Source organism: Myxine glutinosa, chromosome 2 (genome assembly GCF_964187855.1).
Source record: "Myxine glutinosa chromosome 2, kmMyxGlut1.1, whole genome shotgun sequence".
NCBI lineage: Eukaryota > Metazoa > Chordata > Myxini > Myxiniformes > Myxinidae > Myxine > Myxine glutinosa.
Window position 1 is genome coordinate 254,651,517 of NC_136262.1, and position 27,252 is coordinate 254,678,768.

Genomic DNA, 27,252 nt, shown 5'->3' on the forward strand with positions numbered 1-27,252 from the left:
CAGAATTTGCTGCTTTGGTTTAGGCAGGTGTTATAATTGGAAAATGTGTTCATGTGAATTGGCAAACATGGAGTAATGCTGAATGTTAAACTACAGTTATGGTGTAAAGCAATAAAGAGCCGAATGCAACAGTTCAGTCTCAATACTCCCTCTGTAGTCTTTAGCCAATACTCCCTCTGTAGTCTTTAGTCTTTAACCATGGCTCCTCCACAAAGGGCAAAGGAATGAGATCCACAACGGAGCGCTTCTCAAAACTCATGTCCGGCTTGGACATCAGGACTGTCCATGTCTGGCCAAACTACCGGGAGAAAAGAAGTGCAGAGCATGACAATGGTTTGGTTGTGTACCACCACAATAGTAAGAATTATTATCGGTGACGTTTTCCAATGTCACAAAGATCTACTACTTTTATTCAGTGGTATCAACAATATCCGCCAATCGATTGATCTTTTGATTTTATTCAACAGTGATCTCCATCCAAATTAAACATGATGTTCAGAGCACAAGTTCCTAACTTAAAAAGTGCTCTCAGACCCATTCATGGGCTTGTACAATGTACATCGACCAATGTGGGGCAAACATATTCATATGTGGAGAAAATATCGTTTACTTTTGGGGAGATATCAGTGTACTTTGACATGAATTACAAGTATGTTAGTCAACCATAAATACATCATAATAGGGTCTATGGGATTTAAACATGGGATTTTGCTGATGAAGAGAAGCTGATGAGAATAGAGATCACAGAGAATAACTGATCATCAATAGAGAAGCTGATGGAAAACGTGAAAGATGAGGAAGTTGTTGTGGTAGGAGGAGACCTAAATGGACATGTGAAAGGAGTATTGATGGTTTTGAGGGAGTTCATGGGGGTTACGGATATGGTGTGAGGAATGGAGAAGGTGAAAGGATTTTTGGAGTTTGCTGATGGAGCCCGATTTGTGATACTCAGTTCCAGAAAGAGGATAATAAGCTTGTTACATACATGTCAGGTGGGTCGACGACACCGTTTGACTACCTGCTGGTGCATAGGCGAGATAGGGGGCACCTCCGGGACACAAAGGTGATCCCGGGGGAGGAGGCTGTTTCACAGCACCACTTGGTTGTCTGCGACATAAGGGTGAAAGGTGTGAGGAGAGCTCGGCGGGTGAAGTACCAACCAAGAATGAAGGTGTGGAGGTTGAAAGAGGTGACAGTGAGGGAGGCATTAAGAGAGAGGCTGAGTTTAGTAGAGGCTGATGTGGTTGAGCTTGAAAGTGGTTGGATGTCAATGAAAGAGTCTGTTGGGAGCCGTTGGTGAGGTATGTGGATGGACAAAAGGACCACCGAGGCACTCGGAAACATGGTGGTGGGATGATGAAGTTGGAAAGACGATTGACGAGAAGAGGAAGAAGTTCAAGGAGTGGCAGAAGGCGAAGAGTACGGGGGCAGAAAAGGAAGAGCATGAAAGTTATAAGGCAGCCAAGAAGGCTGCAAAGAAAGAGGTAGCAAAGGCGCAGGAGGCATGTCGGAAAATGTTCGGAGAACGCTTGGATTTGGAAGAGGGTCAGAGAGCGGTATTCAGGATGGCAAAGCAGATAGCGAAAGAGAGGTGTGATGTGATGGGGGTGAGTTGCTTGAAGGATGAAGTGGGACAAATCGTTGTGGACCCAGATGGAATTAAAGGAAGATGGAAGAGATATATGGAAATACTGTTGAATGCAGAGAATGAATGGGATGGCAACATCGAGAGTAACCCAGTTTTAGGACCGGCAGAGAAGATAACCGAGAAGGAAGTTGAGGAAGCGATTAAAGCAATGAAGAGTAGAAAAGCGGGAGGGCCGACGGGAGTTGTGGGAGATATGTTGAAGGCAGCGGGAAATTGGGGTGTGAAGAGAATCACAGAGATCTGCAATCTGGTGGTGAAAGAAGGCCGCATTCCAGTGGCTTGGAAACTGAGTACCCTTTTCCCTCTATACAAGGGAAAGGTGACCCTCTGGAGTGTGGCTCGTATCGAGTGATAAAGTTATTGGAGCATGGAATGAAGGTATTGGAAAGGGTGTTGGAGAGGAGGATAAGGAAGAAAGTGAAGATTGACGAAATGCAGTTTGGATTTATGCCAGGAAGAGGAACGACAGACGCGCTTTTTATTGTGAGGCAGTTGCAGGAGAAGTACATGGAGAAGAGGAAGAAGTTGTTTCTTGGGTTTGTTGATCTGGAGAAAGCATTCGATAGGGTTCCACGTGAAGTAGTGACATGGGCATTGAGGAAGTTAGCAGTGGAGGAATGGTTGATCAGAGTCGTGATGGCAATGTACAAAAGAGCACGCACAGCTGTAAGGACGAAGGACGGGAACAGTGGTGAGTTTGATGTGAAGGTGGGAGTGCATCAGGGTCGGTACTAAGTCCACTACTATTTGTAGCTGTGATGGAGGTGCTGGCTCGGAACGTAGAGGAGGGTTTACCGTGGGAGTTGTTGTATGCAGATGATCTGGTGTTGATTGCAGAAAGTATGGATGGACTGAAGGAGAAGATGAACAAGTGGAAGGAATGTATGGAGACGAAAGGTCTGAAGGTGAATATCGGAAAAAACAATGGTGATGGCAAGTGGTAAAGCATGTGGTGAGGTGGAAAGAACTGGGAAGTGGCCATGTGCTATGTGCAGGAAGGGTGTCGGAGTGAACTCAATTCAATGTACAATGTGCGCTGAGTGGGTTCATCAAAAATGTAGTGGTTTGAGAGGGTCATTAACCAGTGTGGCAGCTACATTCAAGTGTAAGGTGTGCACAGAGGGAGCTGCAGATGGAGGAAATGGTGAGTTGGATCTTGGAGACGGCGTGAAGCTGGAAGGTGTGAAAACATTTTGTTACCTAGGAGACATGCTGAATGGAGAAGGTGGATCAGACTCTGCAACGGTTGCTAGAGTGAGATGTGCATGGAAGAAGTTTCGGGAACTGAGTGGCGTGCTGACGAGGAGGGGAGTTTCGTTGAAGCTGAAGGGAAAGGTGTATGCTGCATGTGTGAGAAGTGTTATGATTTATGGGAGCGAGACATGGGTAATGAACGTAGAGCAGCAACGAAGGCTGGAAAGGGTGGAAATGCGAATGGTTCGGTGGATGTGTGGAGTATCGTTGAGAGAGAGAGGAAGCCAGATGATGGGAATAGAGCCTGTGATGGATGCTGTGAAGCGAAACAGTTTGAGATGGTTTGGTCATGTGTTGAGGAAGGATGAAAGTGACTGGTTGAGAAGAGTGATGGAAATGAATGTGGAAGGAAGTAGAGGATGGGGAAGACCGAGAAAGACTTGGCTAAAGATGGTCGAAGAAGAAACGCGGGCCAGGGGGTTAACAAGGGGAGATGCAGAAAATAGGGCAAAATGGAGAACATTGTCATGGGGACCGCAAGGCTAACCCCCGCTCTTGCAGGGAAAATGGCCTTTTAAAATGCCAACATTAAAATGCCAACGACCCAATTTTCAATAGCGTTCTTCCTCATGCGTAGATACACCCACACACCAGATTAGAAGTTAGTAGTTCGTTTATTTTTCAAGATATTCCGCTCACAAGGTTCAGACATACATGGCGGTGGCCATCTTGGATTTTGACGTGGGGACCTAATTTTCAATAGGGTTCTTCCATATGCCTAGTTGCACCCACACACCAAATTAGAATTCAGTCCTTCGCTTACGCACGCACGGACGGACACATGGCGGTGGAAATTTTGGATTTTGATGTGGCGACCTAATCTTCAATAGGGTTCTTCCATATGCCTCGTTGCACCCACACACCAACTTAGAATTCGGTCCTTCGCTTACGCACGCACGCACCATGCACGCACGTCCGCACGGAGCAAATTGTGAGTTATTTGAAAAAAGTGCAAGGGTGCCATTATTTTTGGCCACGACTGTACATAGTGTGTGTGTGTGTGTGTGTGTGTGTGTGTGTGTGTGTGTGTGTGTGTGTGTGTGTGTGTGTGTGTGTGTGTGTGTGTGTGTGTGTGTGTGTGTGTGTGTGTTAATGTCCAGCTTCTTTCTTGTGACTACAATGCAGTAATTGGTCTTCATTTTTAATACAGGATCTGTGACTTTGTGATGATGTTAAGTGTTCTCGTAAATGAGTGCACATGTCTTATGTCTGTCCCATCTAAATGTTCCGCTGGTGTTGTCGTGTGTGTGCATGTCATAATTTATTATTATTACCATTTATTACTATTATAATTTGCCATTTTTGTCATCATTTTCTATGATTGTTATTATTATTATTATTATTATTATTATAAAGGAGAGGGTCCATTTGTCTGTCTGTCTATCTGTCCACATAATGTGCTCACAAAGGCCACAAACGCCACCTGGCAGTAGCTCGCTTGCATTACGCAGTACCTTTTTTCATCCAAGTACCTCTATAAAGTTTGCAATATTACAATGCCAGCACGTGTATAAAGTATGTTCTGTTAGAATGTGAGTATGTCGATATGATTAAGAATGCGAGTACATCTGCAAATCAAGTGTTTTAAGAACACAAATACATCTCTATAAAGTACTGTATCTACTATAAAAATATGTCTCCGTCAGTAAAATACGTGCATCTATGAAATAAAATGGATATGATTGGAACGTGAATCTATACAATAAAACTGAAAAAGTCTGTTTGTCTGCTGTATGAACATAATAGTCCAGTTGTTAACCAAAACAAATGAAGCTTATCGTTCACTTCTTGGGGAAAGCATACTTTTTGGCATGGAAGTAGTACGACCCCCTGGATTCAATTTCTGAATAAGATTCACCCACGGAATGACCCTGGTGGCCGCCATCTTGGATTCCAATAATGCCACCAATGTACCTGTTTTCCTTTATATCTTCCTTTTTAGGATGCAAAAGTAATTTAAATTACCACACCTCTATTTTCTGGATCACGGAATCAAATAAACCTATCATTTCCAAGCATCCTCAATGTACAACAATCATCTTGGATTTCAAAATGGCCACAAATGTCCTTATTATATTCACTCCAAATCAGGAGAGAAATTTGATTTCATTTGAATGTTTACCTCTTGCAGCTCTAGTCTGGGTAGCATTGTCCGACACTTGCAGCTCTCGTCTTGGTAGCATTGCCCGACACATTTGCAGCTCCAGTCTGGGTAGCATTGTCCAAAACACTTGCAGCTCTAGTCTGGGTAGCATTGTCCAACACACTTGCAGCTCGAGTCTGGGTAGCATTGGCCTACACACTTGCAGCTCTAGTCTTGGTAGCATTGTCCAACACACTTGCAGCTCGAGTCTGGGTAGCATTGGCCTACACACTTGCAGCTCGAGTCTGGGTAGCATTGGCCTACACACTTGCAGCTCGAGTCTGGGTAGCATTGGCCTACACACTTGCAGCTCTAGTCTGGGTAGCATTGTCGGACACATTTGCAGCTCGAGTCTGGGTAGCATTGGCCTACACACTTGCAGCTCTAGTCTGGGTAGCATTGTCCAACACACTTGCAGCTCTAGTCTGGGTAGCATTGTCCAACACACTTGCAGCTCGAGTCTGGGTAGCATTGGCCTACACACTTGCAGCTCGAGTCTGGGTAGCATTGGCCTACACACTTGCAGCTCTAGTCTGGGTAGCATTGTCGGACACATTTGCAGCTCGAGTCTGGGTAGCATTGGCCTACACACTTGCAGCTCTAGTCTGGGTAGCATTGTCCAACACACTTGCAGCTCGAGTCTGGGTAGCATTGGCCTACACACGTGCAGCTCTAGTCTGGGTAGCATTGGCCGACACACTTGCAGCTCTAGTCTTGGTAGCATTGTCCGACACACGTGCAGCTCTAGTCTGGGTAGCATTGTTCGACACACTTGCAATGTGCTGTGCATTTTAAGTTTTGTTTGCAAACATTCACAATTTCCTTTGCAAGTGGATTTGCAGTTGCAGGATAGTAGTTTATAACAGGCCTCTTGGGTCTCCTTCGGCTTTGACCGCATCGGTTTCCAACTACACGGTGCACTTTTCTCCCATCCCCAGGCTCTCGGTTCTCGAAAGATAGATTTCAACACTGCTGCCTGTCCCCAAACATGTCTTACCTGATCGGCTGCCTTCTTTGCATGCTATTCAAAGGCAGCAGTGTTTGGTGGGATGTTTTCAATGGCCCCAGATCGTTTGGACAACAAATATCTGACTTAATTTACCCTTTATCATTTTGATGTCGGTCTCAAAACTATGTCTACTCTCAAAGTACTTTCTGGCTGTGACGTTACTTATGCTACAACTGTGTCGTTTCCGTACTTCTCCAATGAACCCAATGTTCCAACGGAGATAACATGAACAAATGCTGCACCATCAAATATTTTGGTATCAAATGATGGGGCATGGCACACCACAGTTGTATTTTCAAGACAGACCCGAAGATCTGACTGGTCTCCTTGCCTCGCTCATCCCGCTTTTGACATTGATGTAGTTGACGGTTCCTTTTTGTGGCAGAAAAAGTCTTCAAGATCTCCGTCTCTCCTTTGACTGGCAATGCATTACCTTGAAAAGAGTGAACAGTCATTCTTCAGCTCCAATACTTTCACCTTATCTTTGTATGAAACTTTCCTTTGGCCGACTGAATAGAGGAAGGTTATTCCTGGAGATTGCATCGTTGATTGATTTTCCCATTTGCTGAATCACTCCCTTTACGTACAGTAGGTTTTGTACTGGGCTTTGCCTTATGTTTTCATGTCACATACACTTTTCATTACACGAGCAGGCATGATGTCATCTGAATTGAGAGCAACCCTTCACTGTCTTCTTCAAAGGGATTCCCCCATCTCCTCTATCGTAGAGACAAGGGAGTGCATATCACGAGACTCCTGCACACGACACCTGTTCATGATGCTTATCTCCAAGTATCTATTTCGTAAGCAGGCTATCTTCAAATTCATCACTTGTTATCTAGATCTCTGGACCTGCAACCATCCATCGTTTCAGGGCCTCGGGATGTTCAGCAAGGCCAACGGCTCACCAGTACGTTCACTCGATCCCATGATATTGCTGAAAAAGTGTGAGGTGTCTTATTCAAAATGAATGCACCAAGAAAGAAATGTCTGAAAACATCTGGGCACTTGTCAGGCAAGGCAATCATATCTCGGATGTGTACATGTATCCAGCGGGGCAGACTTTCTGTGGTAGAATGCAAAGAACCAGGGTGCCAGCTGTGCCAACGATTCCACATTGAAGTCAAAGTGCGAAACATGAACTGACCGAATAAACCGCAATATCGTCAACTCAAAGTCGAGAACAATCGACAGGAAAGTAAACTCTGGACGCAGAGACAATTTCAAGATGCACCAGGAAATAAAGTCCTTTGGCATGTGGTGGTCGTCAATGTCTGACGACCTGCACTGGGAATAGTTATTCTGCTGTAAATTATACAACGAAGCAACAGTTACTTGATGTGCATGTCGTCTTGTTTTAGTCAGATGAGATGCATGTCGGAAGGTGTTTGCCATTCGCTAACTTGCGATGTCAACCTGTACTATTGCATTTGTCCATCCACTTCCAGCCATGAAGTCGCCAATGGTTTTAAAGGCAGCCATCTCTGTGTCTAGCCTGCCAGGGATTATCACATGTTTGACCTTTGACCACATATTTGACCTTTTGACCTCACCAAATATTTCTGGTACTTCCACTGTACCTGCTGAGCGATGGAGAAAATGGGTGGTTGAATGTTAACACTGGCACTTATCCTGGATTCAACAGTTCAATGGCAGCCTTATTTGTTTTCATGACATGGGTGATCATTGCCACCGAATGTGATTTCTCCCTGATCAACGGTAGTAAGGCAATGCGTGTCATTGGTTTTGGAGGTTGTTCCTGGTGAAATGCATGGGATTCTGCCCACAAAACAAGATCCTTATCATCAAGCTTTCCCTTTCCACAGAGTTTCATCGACTCCTAAAACCACACATATTCCAAGTTTTGGTCTTGCTTCCATATGGCAGACGGTTACTGTAATAAAGAATCATAGTTTCATGTAATAGTGAGAATTGCAATTGAGTGGTTGTGAAATTAACCTCCAGAAGGACCTGACGACAGCCACCACATGGTGTAATGTACTTGTCCACCATTTCACTGGAAAAAAAAACAAAGCAAAAAAAACGAGCATCAATGTTGTCAATGAGTTCAAACTCATTACAATCTAACATAACAAACAATTTTACTTGCAACAGGCAATCAAACAGGAAGAAAATTACAATGCATAATCAGGAGAGAGAGGTCTAAATCAATCTTTGGTGATAAAAAAAAATTGCTTTCAATTGTAATTTATTTGGCGTTCTTGGTCTTTGATTAAAAAAAAAAAAAATAACCACCTTTAGAGGCCATTTTTCCCCGCAAAGCGGGGGTTGGCCTTTTTTCGGGGACCGTGGTTGTTGTTGTTTTTCGGTCCCCTTTTTGAAGCAATGTTTTACGGCCGGATGCCCTTCCTGACGCCAACCCTTTTTGCCGCCTTTAACGACAAGCAGGGAATTACCAGTGTACTGGTACTCAATTTGCCGACCTCGGAAGGATGACAGGCTGAGTCAACCCCCCTGGCGTTAATTCAACGATCGACCGGGATTCGAACCCAGGATCCTAGGATCCTAAGCCGGCACCCTAGCCGCTAGCCCAACACCAGGATCTTTGATTGATAAAACCTATTTATGAATACAGATACAGGTAAAGCACGCCGCGGGTTATATAGGCCACTGCTGCACGCTGCTGCTGCTGCTGCTGCTGCTCCGCTGCACAATGTACGTTTCACAAAAAAGTTTATCATGGGATGTTTCCAATTCCTCTGTGTCTCTCCGCGGCTGTTTACTTGTCAGCTTTGGAAGGCCCCTTCCTGGTTCTGGAGGCGGTGTTGCTCTCCACATTAAGAACTCCATTGTTCAATATCCATTGTCCTCACGAACCACTCCAAGCCATCTGGAATACCTCTGGCTGCATTTACCTCTCTGCAACCATATAACCTTTGTCTATGTGGTATACCTCGCATCCAATGAAGAATACTCTCGATTATACCTCTATTTCCTCTCACGCGGATCAACTCGTAATCACGCACTATAAATCCCTGTTTATCATCTGTGGTGATTTCAACGATCACCATGCCAGTTGCAACCAGTGTTAGATCGGCAACAACCAGTCATGGCATTGCAGCAAAGGTCTTTTTTAATACAGCAGTGTGGTTCATGGAAGAGCAAGGTGGAACTGGCAGAGGAACAAGCATCAAGGGAATGAAGTTACAGGAAAAGAGGAGAGCGAGAATGATAGGAAACCAAAAAATAGCAATTATGGTTAATGGTTGACGCAATTATGGTCTGTGGTTTTTTTGTTTTGTTTGGTTGTTTTTTGTTGCCCCCACAGGGCAGGTGTACACGTCTCGTGCTGTACTCGGGTGTGATGTGGTTTACCGCTCGTTGCTTTTAGCTACGGCCACCGGATAGCTCTGCGGGCAAAAAGAAGGCAGAGTGTGTAAGCCCTTCCTTCCGATACATAGCCTCTACCCTTGCCAAGACTTTAAGACGACCTCCAAGTGGTGCACCATGGCAACAGTGTTCTTGAGGGCACTGCCTAAATGTCTAGAGGATCTCAGGGTAGGCTGGTACCCTAAAGGTGTAATGTGCATGGCCCTCCATTGTGCGGACTTGCTGTGACACTCACCAATCCAATCAGGGTAAGTGGAGCTCTTTAGCCTTGGTAGGCAGTCCACCTAGGAGAAGGAAACTGATTGCAAATCCCCCTGCTGCCATGCAGGGTATGTCTCTTTAGATAAAGGCTAGGTCCACAGCTGATTATGTCAGGAAGGGCATCCGGCCACAAAAAACATGCCTCAAATATGCCTTTTGGTGAAGCAGTCCTAAGGTGAATCACGGCTTACACATGCAAGCATGGACACTGCCGTGAAATGATGATGATGATGATGATGGGAGTAATAAACATAATGGGTCAGAATTGGATGTAACATTATATGATGGTACATTACTTGCTTGAAGTCATGGAGGGAAGATTGAGACAGAACAGCTGAAGGTGGTTCCAAAAATGGGAGAAACGATGAATAAGAGAGTTGAAGTATTCAGTCAGCCTGGATTTTGGAAGTTTAACCAGGGTGGGGTTTCTGTAAGAACATGTGCATGTTGCAGGAGATAGGGAGGGCCGGAGGACCGGGAGCGCAGAGGGAGCAATATTGGAGAACAGTCGGTAGAAAACAAAGGGAACACCAATTGACCTGCTTGTGATGTGAAAGCAACATACCATGTGCTTTAGCCTCGTCACAGGAGATTCCAATCGTTTTCAAAGCTTTAGATTGCACAGAATCCAATATAGACAGATGTGAAGCTGGAGCACCAGTAAATAGCAGAGATCAGCACTCCATTGATGGGCAAAGGCCTTGTAGACCGAGTAGTTCTGATTTTCCAAGGAAACAACTTGGACAGATGAACGATGCCCAGTCTGCATCATTGCAGATTCCACCAAAGATAAGGTAGAATATCGAAACTCTGTTTGCCTCCAACTCTTGTGCAGCCAACCCATTCCGTTCCGTCCCCAATCTTACCCCCGATGGACACACTGTCTACTGGCCTCTGTGGCTTTCTTACTTGAGAAGGTGGAGGAAGTTCTGTCTGGCCTTGTCCCTGCTTTGGCATTGGGCCCAAATAACACCTCACTGTGCCTCACCCAATCTCCATCAAACCTTTTGTCCGCCCCATTCTTCCCTTTCTCCAAGCTATTCTGAAATCTCTGACACACCTTCAACAGCTCTCCCCACCTCTTCCTCCTCTTCCACATCTTACCCTACCCCTCCCCCCCCTGTTCTGGACCCGATGCTCCCCCTTCCTCTTCATTAACGGTATGGACCTCAAACATCCGGGGCCTTCGCTCAAACTTGACTGACCTCTCCATACAGGTTGCTTCTGACAAACCAGATGTGATCTGCTTAACAGAAACTTTCCTCCTTCATGATGTCTCTGATGCCTTGGTATCTCTCCCAGGTTACTCCCTCCTCCGGTATGATAGACCTGAGCCTCGTCCTGGAGGTGGGGTTGCTATCTTTATAAAAAACTCTCTTCCTCACTCGCCCTCCACTGCCCTCTCTCCACCTCACCCCCAGGAATACCTTTGGCTACGGCTTCCCCTTCGCTCCCACCTTTTGTTCATATGTGTGTTGTACCGTCCACCAATCAGCGATGACTCCATCTACATCTCACTGTCTGAGAATATGGACCAACTTCTATCTACCCATCCCAACTCTCTCTTCCTCATATGTGGTGATTTCAATTGTCACCATGCCAGTTGGCTGGGTGTGGGTACCTCTCTCACCAGCCATGGCTCTTCAGCAAAGGACTTCTGCGACTCACTGGGACTGACACAATCTGTCAATTTCCCGACCCGGATCTCAGTCAACGGAGCATCTTCTCTTCTGGATTTGGTTATGACAAACTTCCCTGAAAATGTCTGCTGCTCTTCTTCTGCTCCAATCGGCTCATCTGATCATGTGCTTGTCAAAGTGGACATCTCTCTGACCATTCTCAGAGAGCCTCCTCAGCGTCGACGAGTCTGGCATTTCACTCAGGCCAACTGGCACGGTCTTCAAGCAGCCATCAATCATCTGGACTGGTCTCCCATCTCTACCACCTCTGACATCAACTCATCCTGGGAATTCTTTCAAAGTAAATTGCTCTCTCTCATGCACAGATTTATACCATCTCGTCTTCAGTTGTCATACCCTTCCTCCCGTCCATGGTACACGGAATCCTGTGGTGAGGCTGTTGCCCTGAAACAACTTGCTTTCGTCTCCTGGAAAGCAAATCCAACGGAAGGAAATCTCATTTCCTTTCACAAAGCCCGAAACAAGTGTGTATCCACCCTCAGGAGAGCCAGGAAACAATATCTCACCATTCTCAAGACCGAACTCTCTTATCTGTCTCCCTCTTCCAAATCCTGGTGGCGTCTGGTCAAATCTTTTTCTGGTGTTTGTTCCCCCTCCATCCCCTCCCTCACCTCAAACGGCTTAACGGCTGACTCCGCACGTGAAAAAGCTGAATGCCTCAACTCTGTGTTTGCCTCTAAATCTTGTGTCCCAAACCCATCCCTCTCTGTACCCAGTCGTACCCAGCTGCTCCTGGACTCTGTGTCCTTTCCTCCTGACAAGGTGGAAAAGTTTCTGGCAACCCTCGACTCTGATTCTGCAACTGGTCCTGACGGCATCAGCCCACGGGTCCTAAAATCATGTTCTTCTGCACTTTCACTCCCTCTTTCTGTTCTCTTCACCCTCTCTTTTGCTCAAGGTCATCTGCCATCTGCTTGGAAATCAGCCAACATCACCGCTTTGCACAAAAAAGGTGCAAAAACAGATCCCAGCAACTACAGACCAATCAGCCTTCTCCCAATTATCAGCAAAGTCATGGAATCCATCATTGCTTCAGATATTAAATCTTTCCTCTTCTCCAATGGCTTGATCTCTGATCATCAATTTGGTTTCAGACCTGGTCACTCTACTCTGGACATGCTGCTTCTGCTTTCTCAACAATGGATGGAGGTCCTCAACGCCAAACAGGAAATTAGAGCTGTCTCCCTTGACATTTCACGTGCCTTCGATACGGTCTGGCACCCTGCTCTGCTCTCCAAACTCTCCTCCTTTGGTATCCATGGAAATCTCCACGCATGGCTGGCGGACTTCCTCTCTGGTCGTAGTCAACGTGTGGCCCTGAATGGGTTTCTCTCATCTCCTCTTCCTGTTCAGGCTGGAGTTCCCCAAGGTAGTGTTCTGGGCCCTGTGCTTTTTCTGGTCTTCATCAATGATCTCTCTGACTCTCTTGAAAATCCTCTCTATCTCTTTGCTGACGACTCTACTCTCTGTCGCTCCATTCCTCATCCCTCAGATCGGCAGTCTGCAGCCTCCTCACTCTCTGCAGACCTGGACAAAATCACAGACTGGTCAAACAAGTGGAACATGTCTTTCAATCCTGACAAATCTCACACTCTTACAATGTCTCTCCGAAAGGACCGACTGGACAACCCTCCCATCTACTTTCTCAACAATCCTCTCCAAGAAGTTCTGTCGCTCAAGCTTTTGGGTCTCACTATCTGCCATGATCTTTCTTGGGAAAACCACATTTCCAAGCTGGCCTCCAAAGCCAGTCGCCGACTGGGCATCCTCCGTCGTGCGAAGTCCTTCCTTGGCACACCTGAGCTCCTCACCACATACAAGGCTTTCATCCGCAGCTCAATGGAATACTGTTCCCCCCTCTGGGCTGGTGCTCTTGCCTCACACCTTGCTCGGCTTCACGCTGTTGAGGCCAAAGCTTTCAGAATCATTGGAATCTCCTGCGATGTAGTCAACGCCGAGGGCCTTTCACTCACTCACCGCAGGCAGGTTGGTGGTCTTTCTGTCTTCTACCGACTCCTCTCCGGCCTTGCTCCCCCAGCTCTCTCTGTGCTCTGTCCCCCCAATATTCCTTCAGGTCGCACAAGATCTGCCTGCAACCCTCTTCTGGTTAAACTGCCAAAGTCTAGGCTCTCTGCTCACCTTCACTCTTTCATTCCCCTTTTCTCCCGCCTCTGGAACAAACTCCCCCACTCCCTTCAATCCCACTCCTCCCTCCAGGTCTTTAAAACAGCTGTTCACCACCATCTCTTATCTTCCCCCATCGAAAACCTTGATCTTTTCTACCCCCGGTAATTCACCCCAGAGTCCTTGCAGTGTTCATATGTTTTAATCCTCTCCCACCTCCCCCCAAGTCCTCCCGATGTCCCTGCTCTCAAATGTTGTGTTTGTGTCCTTCCCCCTCTCTTTTGCCTTCCCCCTCTCTCCCCATCTTGTCTACCGCTCCCCTTGTTTTTTCTGTTTTGTGTGTCGGTTTGTCTTTTTGTGTGATTAATGTTAGCTCTTTCACGAGCCTCGATCTTGTATACAAAAAAAAAAAAAAAAAAAAAAAAAAAAAAAAAACTTCAGTGCTCATGCTCATAAATCCTGCTGTGCAGTTCTTGCTTCACCTCTGTGCCCTATTCAGTCTGACATTCCCCTTTGGTCATCTCCTCTCCGCATGGAAGTCTGCAAAGGTTATTCCTGTGAAATACCAAGTATAAGCCAGTGACGTTGCTTCCAATATTACAAGCAAAGTCATGTAATCCATCATTGCTTCTGATGTCAAGTCCTTGTTTTCAAACAGCCTGATCTCCGACCATCATTTTGGATTACATCCCAGTCACTGCACTCTGGATATGCTTCTGCTCCTCTCTCAGCAATGGTTGTAGGCCCTCAATCTCAAATATATGTGAAAACCATCTCCCTGGACATGTCTCAGGCATTCGACAAAGTCTGGCGTCCTGCTTTGCTTATCACTCTGTCTGTGGCATAGAAGGCCACCTTAATTCATGGATTTCTGACTTCATCCAATCACGCAGTTAATATGTTGCCATCAATGAAACCCTCTGTGCCCCTCTCCCAGTGGAGGCTGGAGTTCCTCAAGGCAATGTTTTGTGCCCAATCCTTTTCCACATCCATGTATATAAATGACCTCTCCGATGTTCTGGAAAACCCTCTCTTCCTTTTTGCAGATGACACCACAGTGGGTTGAACAGCACCCAAATTCCTCTGCTCAGCATCCCTTCCCTCACTTCAAATGGAACCATAGTTGACTGCTCTCGTGGGAAGGCCATAGGCCTCAATTCTGTGCTTGCTTCTGTGAATTATAAATAAATATATAATTCATATTTATAAATATTAGTTAAATTGTACTTCAATGTGATTCTTGTTCCTAAAGCATGCAAGGAAATGTGCAAAGAACCTGGAGGAAGCAGCCAACCATCTGTGAAATGACCCAGTGACCTCCAAGGATGTGAACGGAGGGGAGAATGCTGATTCAGCTCGGAGTTGGAATGTACCCCTCCATTAGTGGGACTCGGGGAGGGACCTTGTCAGTTCTTTGTGTCCTCTGTAATGATAAACATATGGAGTTTGTTGCCAGAAAGGCTGGCTTTAAGTGACCTCGGAATTCCGACCATTGTAGATCAGAGGAAATGCATTTTGTATATTACAGGACCTTCCGAGGCTGCGAGAGAGAATTCTCCTCATGGAACGACGTGTCGTAATTTGTCTGTAAAGTATAACTGTATTTTCGTGTAAAGTACTCTCCGCAATATCGGAATCAATCTCGATTTAAACTGAGTGAGTCTCGCCGAGTCTGATTGAGTTTTGCTAAGAAAGGTGTCCAAAAGAAGCCACAACACTTCCAAATATTGCGTCCCTAATTTATTAAAAGCATCACAATAGTGCACAGGTGTGAAGGAATGAAAATAAACAAAGAAAATGAATAGACTGAGGGAAGAACCTGATGATGACCGTCCTTAAGATATTGTCATCCTTTACCTGTGCTCTACTCCTTGCTTCAGTTTTGCCATACAACAGATTGTCATTTTAAACACCGCAATTTTTATCAGGTTCCTCAGATATTATTTGGATGCACACCTGATCAGGTATCAATTCATTCCTTCACTTGTGCCACAAAACGAATCTGCCTTCTGCCACTTCAGTTGTCAAGAGTGGAAATTTATCTTTATTACCGAATAAGATGACGCTCAATGAAGTCCTTACAGGTTGTGTAAGAATTTGACCAATACATGTTTCTCGATTCTTCTGCCACCAAATTCAGTGCAAATGAGTTCCTCGTTGTTGTAAAAGTGTTTTTTTTTAACCCGCTGTGTGTGATGCTCGTTTCTAAATGCATTACCTGCACACAGCAATTGCTTTGAAGTTGTGATATCCTTCCGACACGGCTTTGTTCACAGCTACCCGCTCTGCACACAGGCCCAGATTGCTGCATGCGTTTTCCACATTACAGCCTGCACAACACAGAATTAACAGTGTTACAGGATTATAAACATTGGATACAGCCAGCACCATTCCCGACCTGACGATAAAGGAAGTACTGCACAGGAGAGTGCAACAGTCATTTTGCACACATTTAATAGATGTTGAAGAAGGTATGCCTTACTGGGTAGACAAAACGCTGCTGCGAAGCACAAGTTCCGTTTCCAAAAATCCTAAATTCCATCTCTCTGACCTGAGCCTCTTCCCACAAACTGTTCCAAGGGGATGGGTCCCAGCAAGCCTCACTCCACTGAATTCTCCACCCACTTTTCTCGGTGGCATACCCTGAGCAGTGAATTTCATCACCATGGCGAAGCAAAAACGCAGGGAATAATAAAATTATTTTATTATTCCATTTGACTCCCCCTATGGGTCACGTGGAAACCTCACTGAACCCAGACTACAGCCTTCATGCCAGCATACGTAAAACGCACCAGCATCCACTGCTCGTGCCATGATCCTCCTATGGTGTTCACACAGGACCTCCAGCAAAGCCCCCGTGGTGCTCCCGGGAGCCTCCAAAACCTCTAGCATGACCCGCATTTCCCGCACGGCACGGATCGTGTGGTTTCGATCTCGCCGATACGTTCGCCTTCCCCCACACCCGAGTAACACAGCACAGACTTTGGTCTCACGGCACGGCTGCTCACTGCATGCCAAAGCACACAGCTCGCAAGCCTGTCATGCAACCCCCGCCACAGCGCTCCATACTGTGTGCGGGCCCAGGTGTGGGTTTGCATGGTGCGCACACTGCACACACAAACAAACACGAAGACACGCACACAGGCTCACACACCTCCCTGTGGAGAGTCCTTTCCCAAGACCCACTCTCCTCATTTGTACCATGTACATATGTGTGCCTCCATAGCTCATGCTGGCGGCAAATGGTGGCTTTGCTCCGTCATCAGACGGCACGGTCGGCTCCTGCGGCACGGATATGCTCAGCTCCTGTGGCATGGGATTGCGCACACCCTGCACTTGCACTCCTCGGCTCATGTGCCTCAACTTCAGCTGCCATGGCCTGGTTGATTTCTCCTTTCAACTTTCTGGTGTAAAACATTTTCCTGTATCGCCCCGACTCTTGGTTTTAAATTATATATCCCACCATTCCAGCTTTATACATAATATATTCGCCAATTCCATCTGGCGTTCATGCTCTGACTCGTTTTCCTTTATCTCCATCTCCTGTGGTCCCATTTTCTCCTTACCCTTAGTGGCGCTGTGTTACGTGGTCCCCTCGGTGAATACCTGGTCTCGGTGACCCCCGGACCGTGAGAGGAACTTCGCCAGAAAGCTGTATTATATATGCGCTTTCGCCACGCAATCCATATGAATTTCACCCAAGCGACAACTGATGTTCAAGGATATATTTCCAATGGTAAGGATACCATACAATTTCAATGACACAACCACGGAGATTTTCCCCGAGCAATCAACAATACACAACCATCAACAATTCTCAATCCACAATCAATTCCCTATGATTAAGATGGCCATCTTATATATATGTGTGTCCCGGTGAGTACTCACAACCCCCTTTTGGTCTCGGTCCCGCACAATGTCTCTGGGCCCCTCCTGACCAAGATGATGGTCGGCGTAGCCGCACTCGGGCGGTTGAACGAACCCCGGGTGGACGTGTTTCCACCGGGCAGGTATCGTACCGCTACCAGGCACCCCGGCTGCAGCCCCTCGTGGCCACGCGAAGCGGGTACGGGAAAGCAAGCCAAACCCCACGCCGCTTGCAAGGCGTGTTAGGCCCCAACGGGCGACCCGTACGCGTCTGTTTTGACGGTGTCGCGAACGGCGCCAAACGCTAGGTCGGTGCACGGCCACACGACAGTTTGACGTCCACCGGGCAGGTATCCGTCCCGGTAACTCCTCTCGCCAGACAGGCTCGGGAACGCCGCTTTTCCACACGGCTCAATCAATTCCCCCTTTCGTCGGAGCGGGGCGAGGAAGAAGAGAAGAATCCTCGTCCTTTTTCCTCGTGTCTTTTCTCTTCCGTTTTCCGGTCACTTCCGTTTCCGGCCACTATTTCAGAAGGGCTCCTGACCCTCCAACCACAACAACCCTTAATATAATACACACGGATAAGCAAAGACCTGAATAGTAATTCACATACATTCACATAAATATGTAACACTCCCCCCCTTCAAGAAAGAAAGTTTGAACCCAGCGAAAACTTTCTTTGCCGGCCAATTTGGAGAAACAAACCCGATAACTCAACCCCCCCACATTATCAGTTCCCCCCGGGCACAGTTATCACTTAAAAATAAAGCAACCAAAATTTCCCCACAACCCCTCCAGATTATTCCCTCTGGACTAAGCACCAGCAACGACATTGTCCCTGCCAAATCAAACTCCATCTCATGACCCTCTGACTTTGACCGTCAGTTTCTTGTGAATGAAGGTTAAGGGGTTGATCAAAGATCCAAAGTTAAGCAACTCGATAGCACTTTTTCCGGGAGGCCAAGCCGAGTATTCACTACATGGATGCCTTTAGGAACGCGGAGTTCACGGTTAGTCCGTGCAGGAAAGTTCTCTACAGGGGCGCCTTGAGGAACGTGGAGTTCACGGTTAGTCCGTGCATGAAAGTTCACTACATGGACGCCTTTAGGAACGGCGTTCACGGTTAATCCGTGTAGGAATCTTGGCTCGGCGGCTCCGCCGCATTCAGTGCTTCAACTTCTCAGAACTTCCCTAATACTTAGGGTGGGACCACTTGTCCCTGTAGTCCCATGAATAGCGGTCTCCGTCTCGGCCACTACTTTGCCAATCCTTCCTTCGGGAGCGGCCGTAACTCAGGGAGCCTCCATAATAATATTGATTGCGGCCACCACCAAAACTACCGCCCAGTTGTCCTCTCCTGTAGACCTCTCGACGCCTACGAAATGCCTTCCCTACTGTTATGGTCCGACCCTCCAAATCCTTGCCATTCCAATTCTTCTCTGCCTCTCTGGCGTCTTTTGTGCTGGCAAACGTGACAAAGCCGAACCCTCTTGACTGTTGCGTTTCCCAGTCTCTTACCAACCGCACTTCCACCAGCGGCCCATATCTGTTGAAGACAGAGGTCAGAACTTCTTCCTCTGTTTTGAAGTTCAGTCCCCCTACAAATACCTTGGCACTTTTGTCACCATCCCGAGCTGGTGTGGCGTTATTTTCCCTGCTGGGCTCTTTACCAACCTTCAGGTTACCATAAACTTGACCCCCGGCCAAATCATTCCCGATAACCACAGATACACCCTCTACAGGAAGCGTGGCTTGTAAACCGACGGTGACCGGTCCTGACACCAAATCGGACTCCAAATGGATGACATGAAGGGGAGCACTAACACCGCCCCCGATCCCCTGTAAACGAACACTATCCCCCGTTGCCGTCTCCTCGGACCATGGCAAAATGCCTTCAAGCATTAAAGATTGATGTGCCCCTGTGTCCCTCAATATCCTAACCGGTTTCCGGTTAGTCGAGGCTCCATCCCGTGACACAAACCCCTCTGAAATAAATGGTTGGTAACCCTTTTGATGGCGATTTCTCACAATGGCCATTGCGTTTGGAGTCGTAGTAGTCGGACTCCGCTCTGGGTCTTCGCTTTTCATGCGGTAACAACTGGACATCAAGTGTCCAGGTTTCTTGCAAAAAGCGCAAGTAGGCCCGGAGGAAAAACTCGTGGTCTGCCTCGGGCCCCCCGAACTATAAGTTTGTCTTGGGCCCGCATCCCTCTGATTTCGAACAGGTGGGGTATCATAGTTGTCCCCATAATCATCTCGAGGCCGCCGCCATGTATGGTCGTTCTCCGCACCTGCTGTTCCCCACCTCCCCTGCGGAGATCTAGGCGAGGATTTCGGTTCGTGGACCCCTATTCGGTGGGTTAAGGCATAATCATCTGCCATGGTGGCTGCGTCCCACAACTTTGGTACTTTCTTTTCCTGCAGGTACACTTTGATGTCCTCGTGGACACACTGCTGGAATTCCTCCACCAGGATCAAGTCCCGCAATGTTTCGAAGTCTTTCCCGACTCCTTTTGACTCACACCACCGATCAAACATGTTTTCTTTCACTCTGGCAAACTCCACATGGGTCTCACTCTCCCTCTTCCTGGCATTCCTGAATTTTTGCCTGTAAGCTTCCGGAACCAACTCATAGGCCTTGAGGATGTGCTTCTTCAGTACCTCATAATCTGCACATTGGTCCATTGGTAGCGCCGAATAAATTTCCTGAGCTTTCCCCACCAGCACACTTTGCACGAGTATGGTCCAGGCCTCCTCCGGCCAGTTTAATTGTCGAGCCACTTTCTCAAAGTGTGGGAAAAATTTCGCGACTTCCTTTTCACTGAACGGTGGAACCAGCCTCACATGTCTGCCCACATCCCAGGTTTTCTGGTTAGGTGTCGACCCTGTCAGCAAGGGTGGTGCCTCTCCCCGTTCTCTCATTAACTCCAGCTCCTTGAATTTGATTTCTTGCTGAAGCTCCATGTCACGTTCCTTTAATTCCCTTTCCGCTTTTCTCTCCTCTGCTTCGAGGTCCCTTGCAGCTCTCCTCTCCTCTGCTTTTCTCCCTTCTAACCTTTCCTGGAGTTCTCGTTCCACTCTCCTTTCCTCTGCTTCTGCTTTCCTTTCTTCTTCTTTTAACCTTTCCTGGAGTTCTCGTTCCACTCTCCTTTCCTCCGCTTGCTTCTCTTCTCTCCTCTCTTCTGCTTTCCTTTCTTCTTCTGCTCTTTCCTTTTCTGCTTTCCTTTCTTCTTCTTTAATCCGTTCCTGGCTCCGTATTTGCAACTCCAGTTTCCGGAGCTCAACATCTTCTGGTTCTTCGGGTAGCCACTCCCAGGCTAACTCGTCCCATGTTCCTAATCCCACCATAGATTGTATCACCGTGGCCTGCAACTCTGCCTTCCTCAAATTAGTTCGGACCTCCAAGTTAAAATGTTTGGCCAATTTCAAGAGGTCCGACTTTAGCAACGCTCGGAACTGTGCCTCACTCGGGGTTACCCCAAAGTTCTGTGCCACAAACGCCATGGTGCCTATCGTTAACACCTGTTAACCTTCACCCAAGACTTTACCCCAATTTCTCAAAAAAATTTACCAATTAATAATTAATTAATTAATTTTAATTAATAAAAAAATTATTATTTTATTATTTTATATAATTTTAAATCCCGGACGTAGACCCAATTGCGAAACCGCAAATCGTAATTTGGACGAGCCCCCAATTCTGTTACGTGGTCCCCTCGGTGAATACCTGGTCTCGGTGACCCCCGGACCGTGAGAGGAACTTCGCCAGAAAGCTGTATTATATATGCGCTTTCGCCACGCAATCCATATGAATTTCACCCAAGCGACAACTGATGTTCAAGGATATATTTCCAATGGTAAGGATACCATACAATTTCAATGACACAACCACGGAGATTTTCCCCGAGCAATCAACAATACACAACCATCAACAATTCTCAATCCACAATCAATTCCCTATGATTAAGATGGCCATCTTATATATGTGTGTCCCGGTGAGTACTCACAACCCCCTTTTGGTCTCGGTCCCGCACAATGTCTCTGGGCCCCTCCTGACCAAGATGATGGTCGGCGTAGCCGCACTCGGGCGGTTGAACGAACCCCGGGTGGACGTGTTTCCACTGGGCAGGTATCGTACCGCTACCAGGCACCCCGGCTGCAGCCCCTCGTGGCCACGCGAAGCGGGTACGGGAAAGCAAGCCAAACCCCACGCCGCTTGCAAGGCGTGTTAGGCCCCAACGGGCGACCCGTACGCGTCTGTTTTGACGGTGTCGCGAACGGCGCCAAACGCTAGGTCGGTGCACGGCCACACGACAGTTTGACGTCCACCGGGCAGGTATCCGTCCCGGTAACTCCTCTCGCCAGACAGGCTCGGGAACGCCGCTTTTCCACACGGCTCAATCAATTCCCCCTTTCGTCGGAGCGGGGCGAGGAAGAAGAGAAGAATCCTCGTCCTTTTTCCTCGTGTCTTTTCTCTTCCGTTTTCCGGTCACTTCCGTTTCCGGCCACTATTTCAGAAGGGCTCCTGACCCTCCAACCACAACAACCCTTAATATAATACACACGGATAAGCAAAGACCTGAATGGTAATTCACATACATTCACATAAATATGTAACAGCTGTCACTGACACCCCTCTACTTTACCAATGGCCTGATCGACCGACCAACTTTGCACGCCTCACACATGCCACATCCTGCGCTACTTGCTGACTTGCGCTTTCCAAGACACGTGTCAAGTTTCCCGCCAAGTTCAGCCTGCAGCCTATTCAAATTTGCCTCTGCCCTAGTACCCAGCCTCGCCTCCATGCTAGCTTGCTCAGCCCTCATATTCTCCATCATTCTTTCTATAAACACCATCCTGGCCATGTTATCCACCCACTGCTGTGGTGATGCCAACCTTCTGCCTTGTGCAATTTGCTTCATTGAGGGCACCAGGCTAATTGATGGGGATTCAAAATAGTGAAGGATGCAGGAAAAATGTTTTTGTGTGTACAAAATAATAAACAGAAGCACACATGAAACAAATAATAAAGGGAGCAGGAGAGAAGAGGGGGAGAGAAGAGGGGGAGAGAGAGGGAAGCAGAATAACAGTGCAGAACAGGGACATCGGTCGATCTGTGGAAGAGAGAGGTATAAAGTATAAACGGTATAAAGTTATACGGTATAAAGCAAATTAACACTTCTAGGAATTTGAGGAAAGAAAACGGAATTTGAAAGAGGTGGATTTGGGGTGTATTAACGGGGGTAAAAAAAAAGAAGAAGGTTTTGGATGGGGGAAGATAAGAGATGGTGGAGAACAGCTGTTTTGAAGACCTGGAGGGAGGAGTGGGATTGAAGAGGGTGAGGGAGTTTGTTCCAGAGGTGGGAGAAAAGAGGAATGAAAGAGTGAATGTGAGCAGAGAGTCTTGATTTGGGAAGTTTCAGCAAAGAGGGATACTGGCAGATCTTGTGCATCCTGCAGGAATATTTGGGGGACAGAGCACAGGGAGAGCTGGGGGAGCATGGCCGGAGAGGAGTTGGTGGAAGACAGAAAAACCACCAACTTGCCTGCGGTGAGAGAGTGAAAGGCCATCAGAATCAGCTTCATCGCGGGAGATTCCAATGATTCTGAATGCTTGCTGGTGGGAAATGGTTCGAGTCCAGGATGTAGAAAGGAAAAGAACATGGACTTAAGCTAACTCACATTCACAACGCATATCTATACACATGAATATGATATATCTTGAAGATAAAATGAAAGATCTCACCTGTGAATACTTTCCCATCAGTCGTTAGAAGTGCAGCCCCAACAGGAAACTTGCTGTAGGGACAGTAGGCCTTAGCCATTGCTTCCTGGCTCAGCTTAATCAAATCCACTTCCCAGGAATCTGTCATCTTGTCCGATAAACTAGTCTCCGTTTGCACCAAAGTAGCCATTTTGTGTTTTTAGCTCACACCTGGAACACAAGTAGATCACCAATGTTACAATTAAGTTTATAATACATAAAACTGTAAAAGGCCTAAAGTTCAGACTGTTCCTTAACTGTTTGAATATGGTTTTAAAAGCTCAACTTAACAAGACTTTAGACCTTCGACTAATTTTATTGATCATGTAAAGACAACAAACTCATCTTCCCAGTCATTTTGTGCAATAAATGTGCAATAAATAAATAAACAATGAGCAATAAATTCACTCCATGTGGCGATTGAATGAATACCTTCTATTAAAGCATTAACATGCACACCAGAGATAAACACCAGATGTTCCAGCAAAAAAGAGATTCCAACCTCTGCATTCCTCTACATGTGGAGCTGACATTGCAATAATTTTAACACAAACATGGAAAACAAGTTTGTCCCTTTGCTCATAGCACTACCCAAAATGCTTTGCAGGTCACATGATTAATGGAGCTCTGCACTACCCGATATGGTTATGAATTCTCTTTTCAAAAAAACAAACATATTGTTGCGGTTTTTAGAACCTTCACATGTAAATTTAGTAGTAAATTCCCTTATAAATAACCTCTGTGTACATTCCCCCTTAATTGGCTGTTAATTGAAATAATTGCACCCTAGTTAGTCCACATTGCAACACGTAGCGAACCATAGGACCTCTCCGTAGTTATATCATTATTATGTGTTTCAGGTAAGGCTGTGTTTCCAATAGTGACTCTACGTTGCATCAATCAAATGAGATAGATCCCTTTCAATATCCCCAATGGCCTCCTAAAAGTGCCAGTAATGCGGCGTTCGCCGCCATTGCATGGGGCTGTGTTTACTGGCTCCACATCGCCCCAAACTCCATTGCCCACGAGGCCAGGATCGGAGAAGAAGGGCGTGACCCCACCTCGTCATCAAAGGTGGAGCAAGAGAGCCCCTGGCGACCAACCAGGAATCGGTGGGCATGGCTTGGTAGGGCGTGGCAAGGAAAATCTGGCAAGTTCGAGAAAGTTCCAGGGGGGTGGTTATAAAACCCTTGGCGCGAGGCCCCCACGTAAGATGAGCGAGGAGAGGCGGCAGATGAGCTTCAGAGGCGGATGACCAAGGAGCACCGAAAGACGCATAAGAAGGCAGGAGAGACCAAGCTGCGAAAAGCCCCGAGATGCTGCTTCGAGCAGCCCTGCCGCGTGAAGCTCTGACACGCTGCTGCGAGCAGCCGGCCGTGAGAACCCGAGTACAGGGAGTCGGTGGCCGCTCGCTTCCAGCCCTGCCGTTCTGCACGGACCCTTCTCATCCCTCCAGTCATTCCTGCCTGCAATTCCCTATTCGTGTGAGTCTGTTTGTATTGTCCTGTGGGTATAAGTAAGCTTGTATAAGGATTTGCACTGTGTCTTCTTCTTCTGTAAATTACCTTCGTTTCTTCTCTTCCTTTGGTCTGTATAGTTAATAATAAATACCTGTTCCTCCTTACTTTGGTTTCATTCTCGTCCGATCGTCTTCGTGTTTTCCCTATTGAATATCTGTGGCACGATTTTGGCAGAACCGCTTACAATCGGGTTTAGTCAATTGCTAACGGCTCGGATTCCGGATTGCTAAACCGCTCGGCAAATACCATCTTGTCCGGGATTTGAGCGGTACTTGTCTCCCTGTTTTGCGGAGGGATTGATAAAGGTATTCGGGCTAATACCTGGACCAATAACCCTGATCAATCCCACCCTGCAAAAGAGCGTTACAAGTACCAGGACCGGTCGGACGGCCAGCTTAAAAAGACAAGGGGATTAAACCCCCCTCGGTAAGGGGAGTGCCGTCCCCCGAATCCGTAACAATATGATTGATCATTCTGAATGAATTATTTTTCTTCCACAGTGCCCTCCATAAGTGAAGTCAAGTGAAGGAACAGTGAAGTCAAATTTGATATTATTGCAATATACTGAAGAAATTTCGATTTGATATCAGAAGATGAATATGAGGCAAGAGTACTGAAGTTCCGCTTTTATTTCTTGGTATTGTTTTACCATTGTGGAAGAACAGCACTTTTTATGTTGTCCCCCCATTCAGGTAAGCACAGGTATTGGAACAGATGTGTGACAGGTATTTCTTGTTGCATTGATTGTTCATAAGTCCCTGGTGTTGGGCTAGCGGCTAGGGTGCCAGCTTAGGATCCAAGGATCCTGGGTTCGAATCCCGGTCGATCGCTGAATTAACGCCAGGGGGGTTGACTCAGCCTGTCATCGTTCCGAGGTCGGCTAATTGAGTACCAGTTCACTGGTAATTCCCTGTTTGTCGTTAAAGGCGGCAAAAAGGGTTGGCGTCAGGAAAGGCATCCGGCCGTAAAACATTGCTTCAAAAGGGGGACCAAAAAACAACAACAACCACGGTCCCCGAAAAGGCCAACCCCCGCTTTGCGGGGAAAAATGGCCTCTAAACGGTGGTTTTATTGATTGTTCACACATAAAAGAGCTGTGAATGTCAGGTTTTGGTTTTAGGCCTTTGTTTTTCCCTTGCGAGTCTGCCTTCGGAGTCAGTCGGTATAAACCAACATGAAGACCTTACCTGTGAAAAAAGTCATTTGGAAAATGTCTTTGAAACTATGAACTATGTCATAAATTTAATTAAAATAAATTTTATTGTTTTAAATTTAATTGATTGTAATTGATAAATAATTTTAATTTAATTGTAAAAAAAAACCATAACTGTCTTTGAAAAAAGCAAGCCATTTGAAAGCTGAAAGAAAAAAATAATTAAATTAGAACCATAGCACAAAAATTGGGCATAGGAAATGCAACAATTTGGAATATCTTGAAAAAGAAAGAAACCACACTGTGCTGAGCATTATATGGAAATCACTTTTAAAATTCGAGCACAAATCCGGATCCGGATCCACACCAAAATTGAATCGATTCTTCCTCGTCACACACACAACCTGTCCACCAAGTTTCATCCAAATCCATCGATAACCTTTTGAGATATCCCACTATGTATAGTTTTTGGCCCGATCTCCCAATGGTGAAGAATCACTTACAAAATTAAATAATTCTCATATCCGAATACATATTCAGATATTCACCAAAATCGAATTCATTTGTCCTTGTCAGACACGCAACCTGTCCACCAAGTTTCATCCAAATCCGTCCACAACTTTTTGAGATATCCTGCTATGTATCGTTTTTGGCCCCATCTCCCAATCGTGAAAAATCACTTTAAAAATTCTAGTAGCCGGATCCGAATCCGGATCTTCACCAAAATCTAATCATTTTGTCCGTGTCATATACGCTACATCTCTGCCAAATTTCGTCTGAATCCGTCCACAACTTTTCGAGATATTTTGTTCACAAATGGACAGACAAACGGACATACAGACAGACAGACAAACAGACAGGGGTGAAAACATAACCTCCATCCACCTTTGGTGGCGGAGGTAGTTAAGAGCAGTGTCATATTCTGGATACTGTCCATATACTGTACGATAATAAGCATCCATTTTTCATTCGTCATGAAAAAAATCAAATTTTGTTGGAAAACATGGCAAAAGTTGATAATGTCCACATTCTGAGATTATTGAAGGAAATCTGAATACAGCATTTTTTTTTTTTTAGGCGACCCTTCTGAAATTAATGGTGGTATCCTAAACCGGCTAAATAAATTCTCTGGAAAATCTGGTCCTTTTGCCCTCTGGCTTACTCCTTTTGCCGAGCGGCTTGCAAAGCGGTTGATCCGGAACCACTGGCTTGGCAAGCTGCTTGCTAATGCAATATACCCCTCGTACAGCACAAACATCCAGGTCAATAAACTTTAAACAACAACGAAATGTGCTGTTCTTGAGTCATACCTTTAACCGAGGTCGTTTTAAACGTCCTGACCTGACAACCGGGATGTGGTAGGAAAGTCAAGTCAAAAGGAGCGATGAAGGAATCCCAAAAAAAGATTCCTCAACCAAAGAGTTATATTACAGACTCGAGGTATGAACGTTATGT

At 46.4% G+C, this 27,252-nt stretch overlaps 1 protein-coding gene across 1 annotated transcript; it reads right to left on the bottom strand.

Annotated features, from left to right (window-relative positions):
* Window positions 1-5: 5 nt before the first annotated feature.
* LOC144890741 (cytidine deaminase-like) lies at window positions 6-27,246 on the bottom strand (the record flags this gene model as incomplete). Its single annotated transcript, XM_078772467.1, is given in 5 exon segments — window positions 6-298; window positions 8,014-8,071; window positions 15,709-15,820; window positions 23,107-23,295; window positions 27,108-27,246. Coding segments are annotated over 4 exon segments (477 nt in total). The 5' UTR covers window positions 23,276-23,295; window positions 27,108-27,246.
* Between the last annotated feature and the right edge of the window lie 6 nt (window positions 27,247-27,252).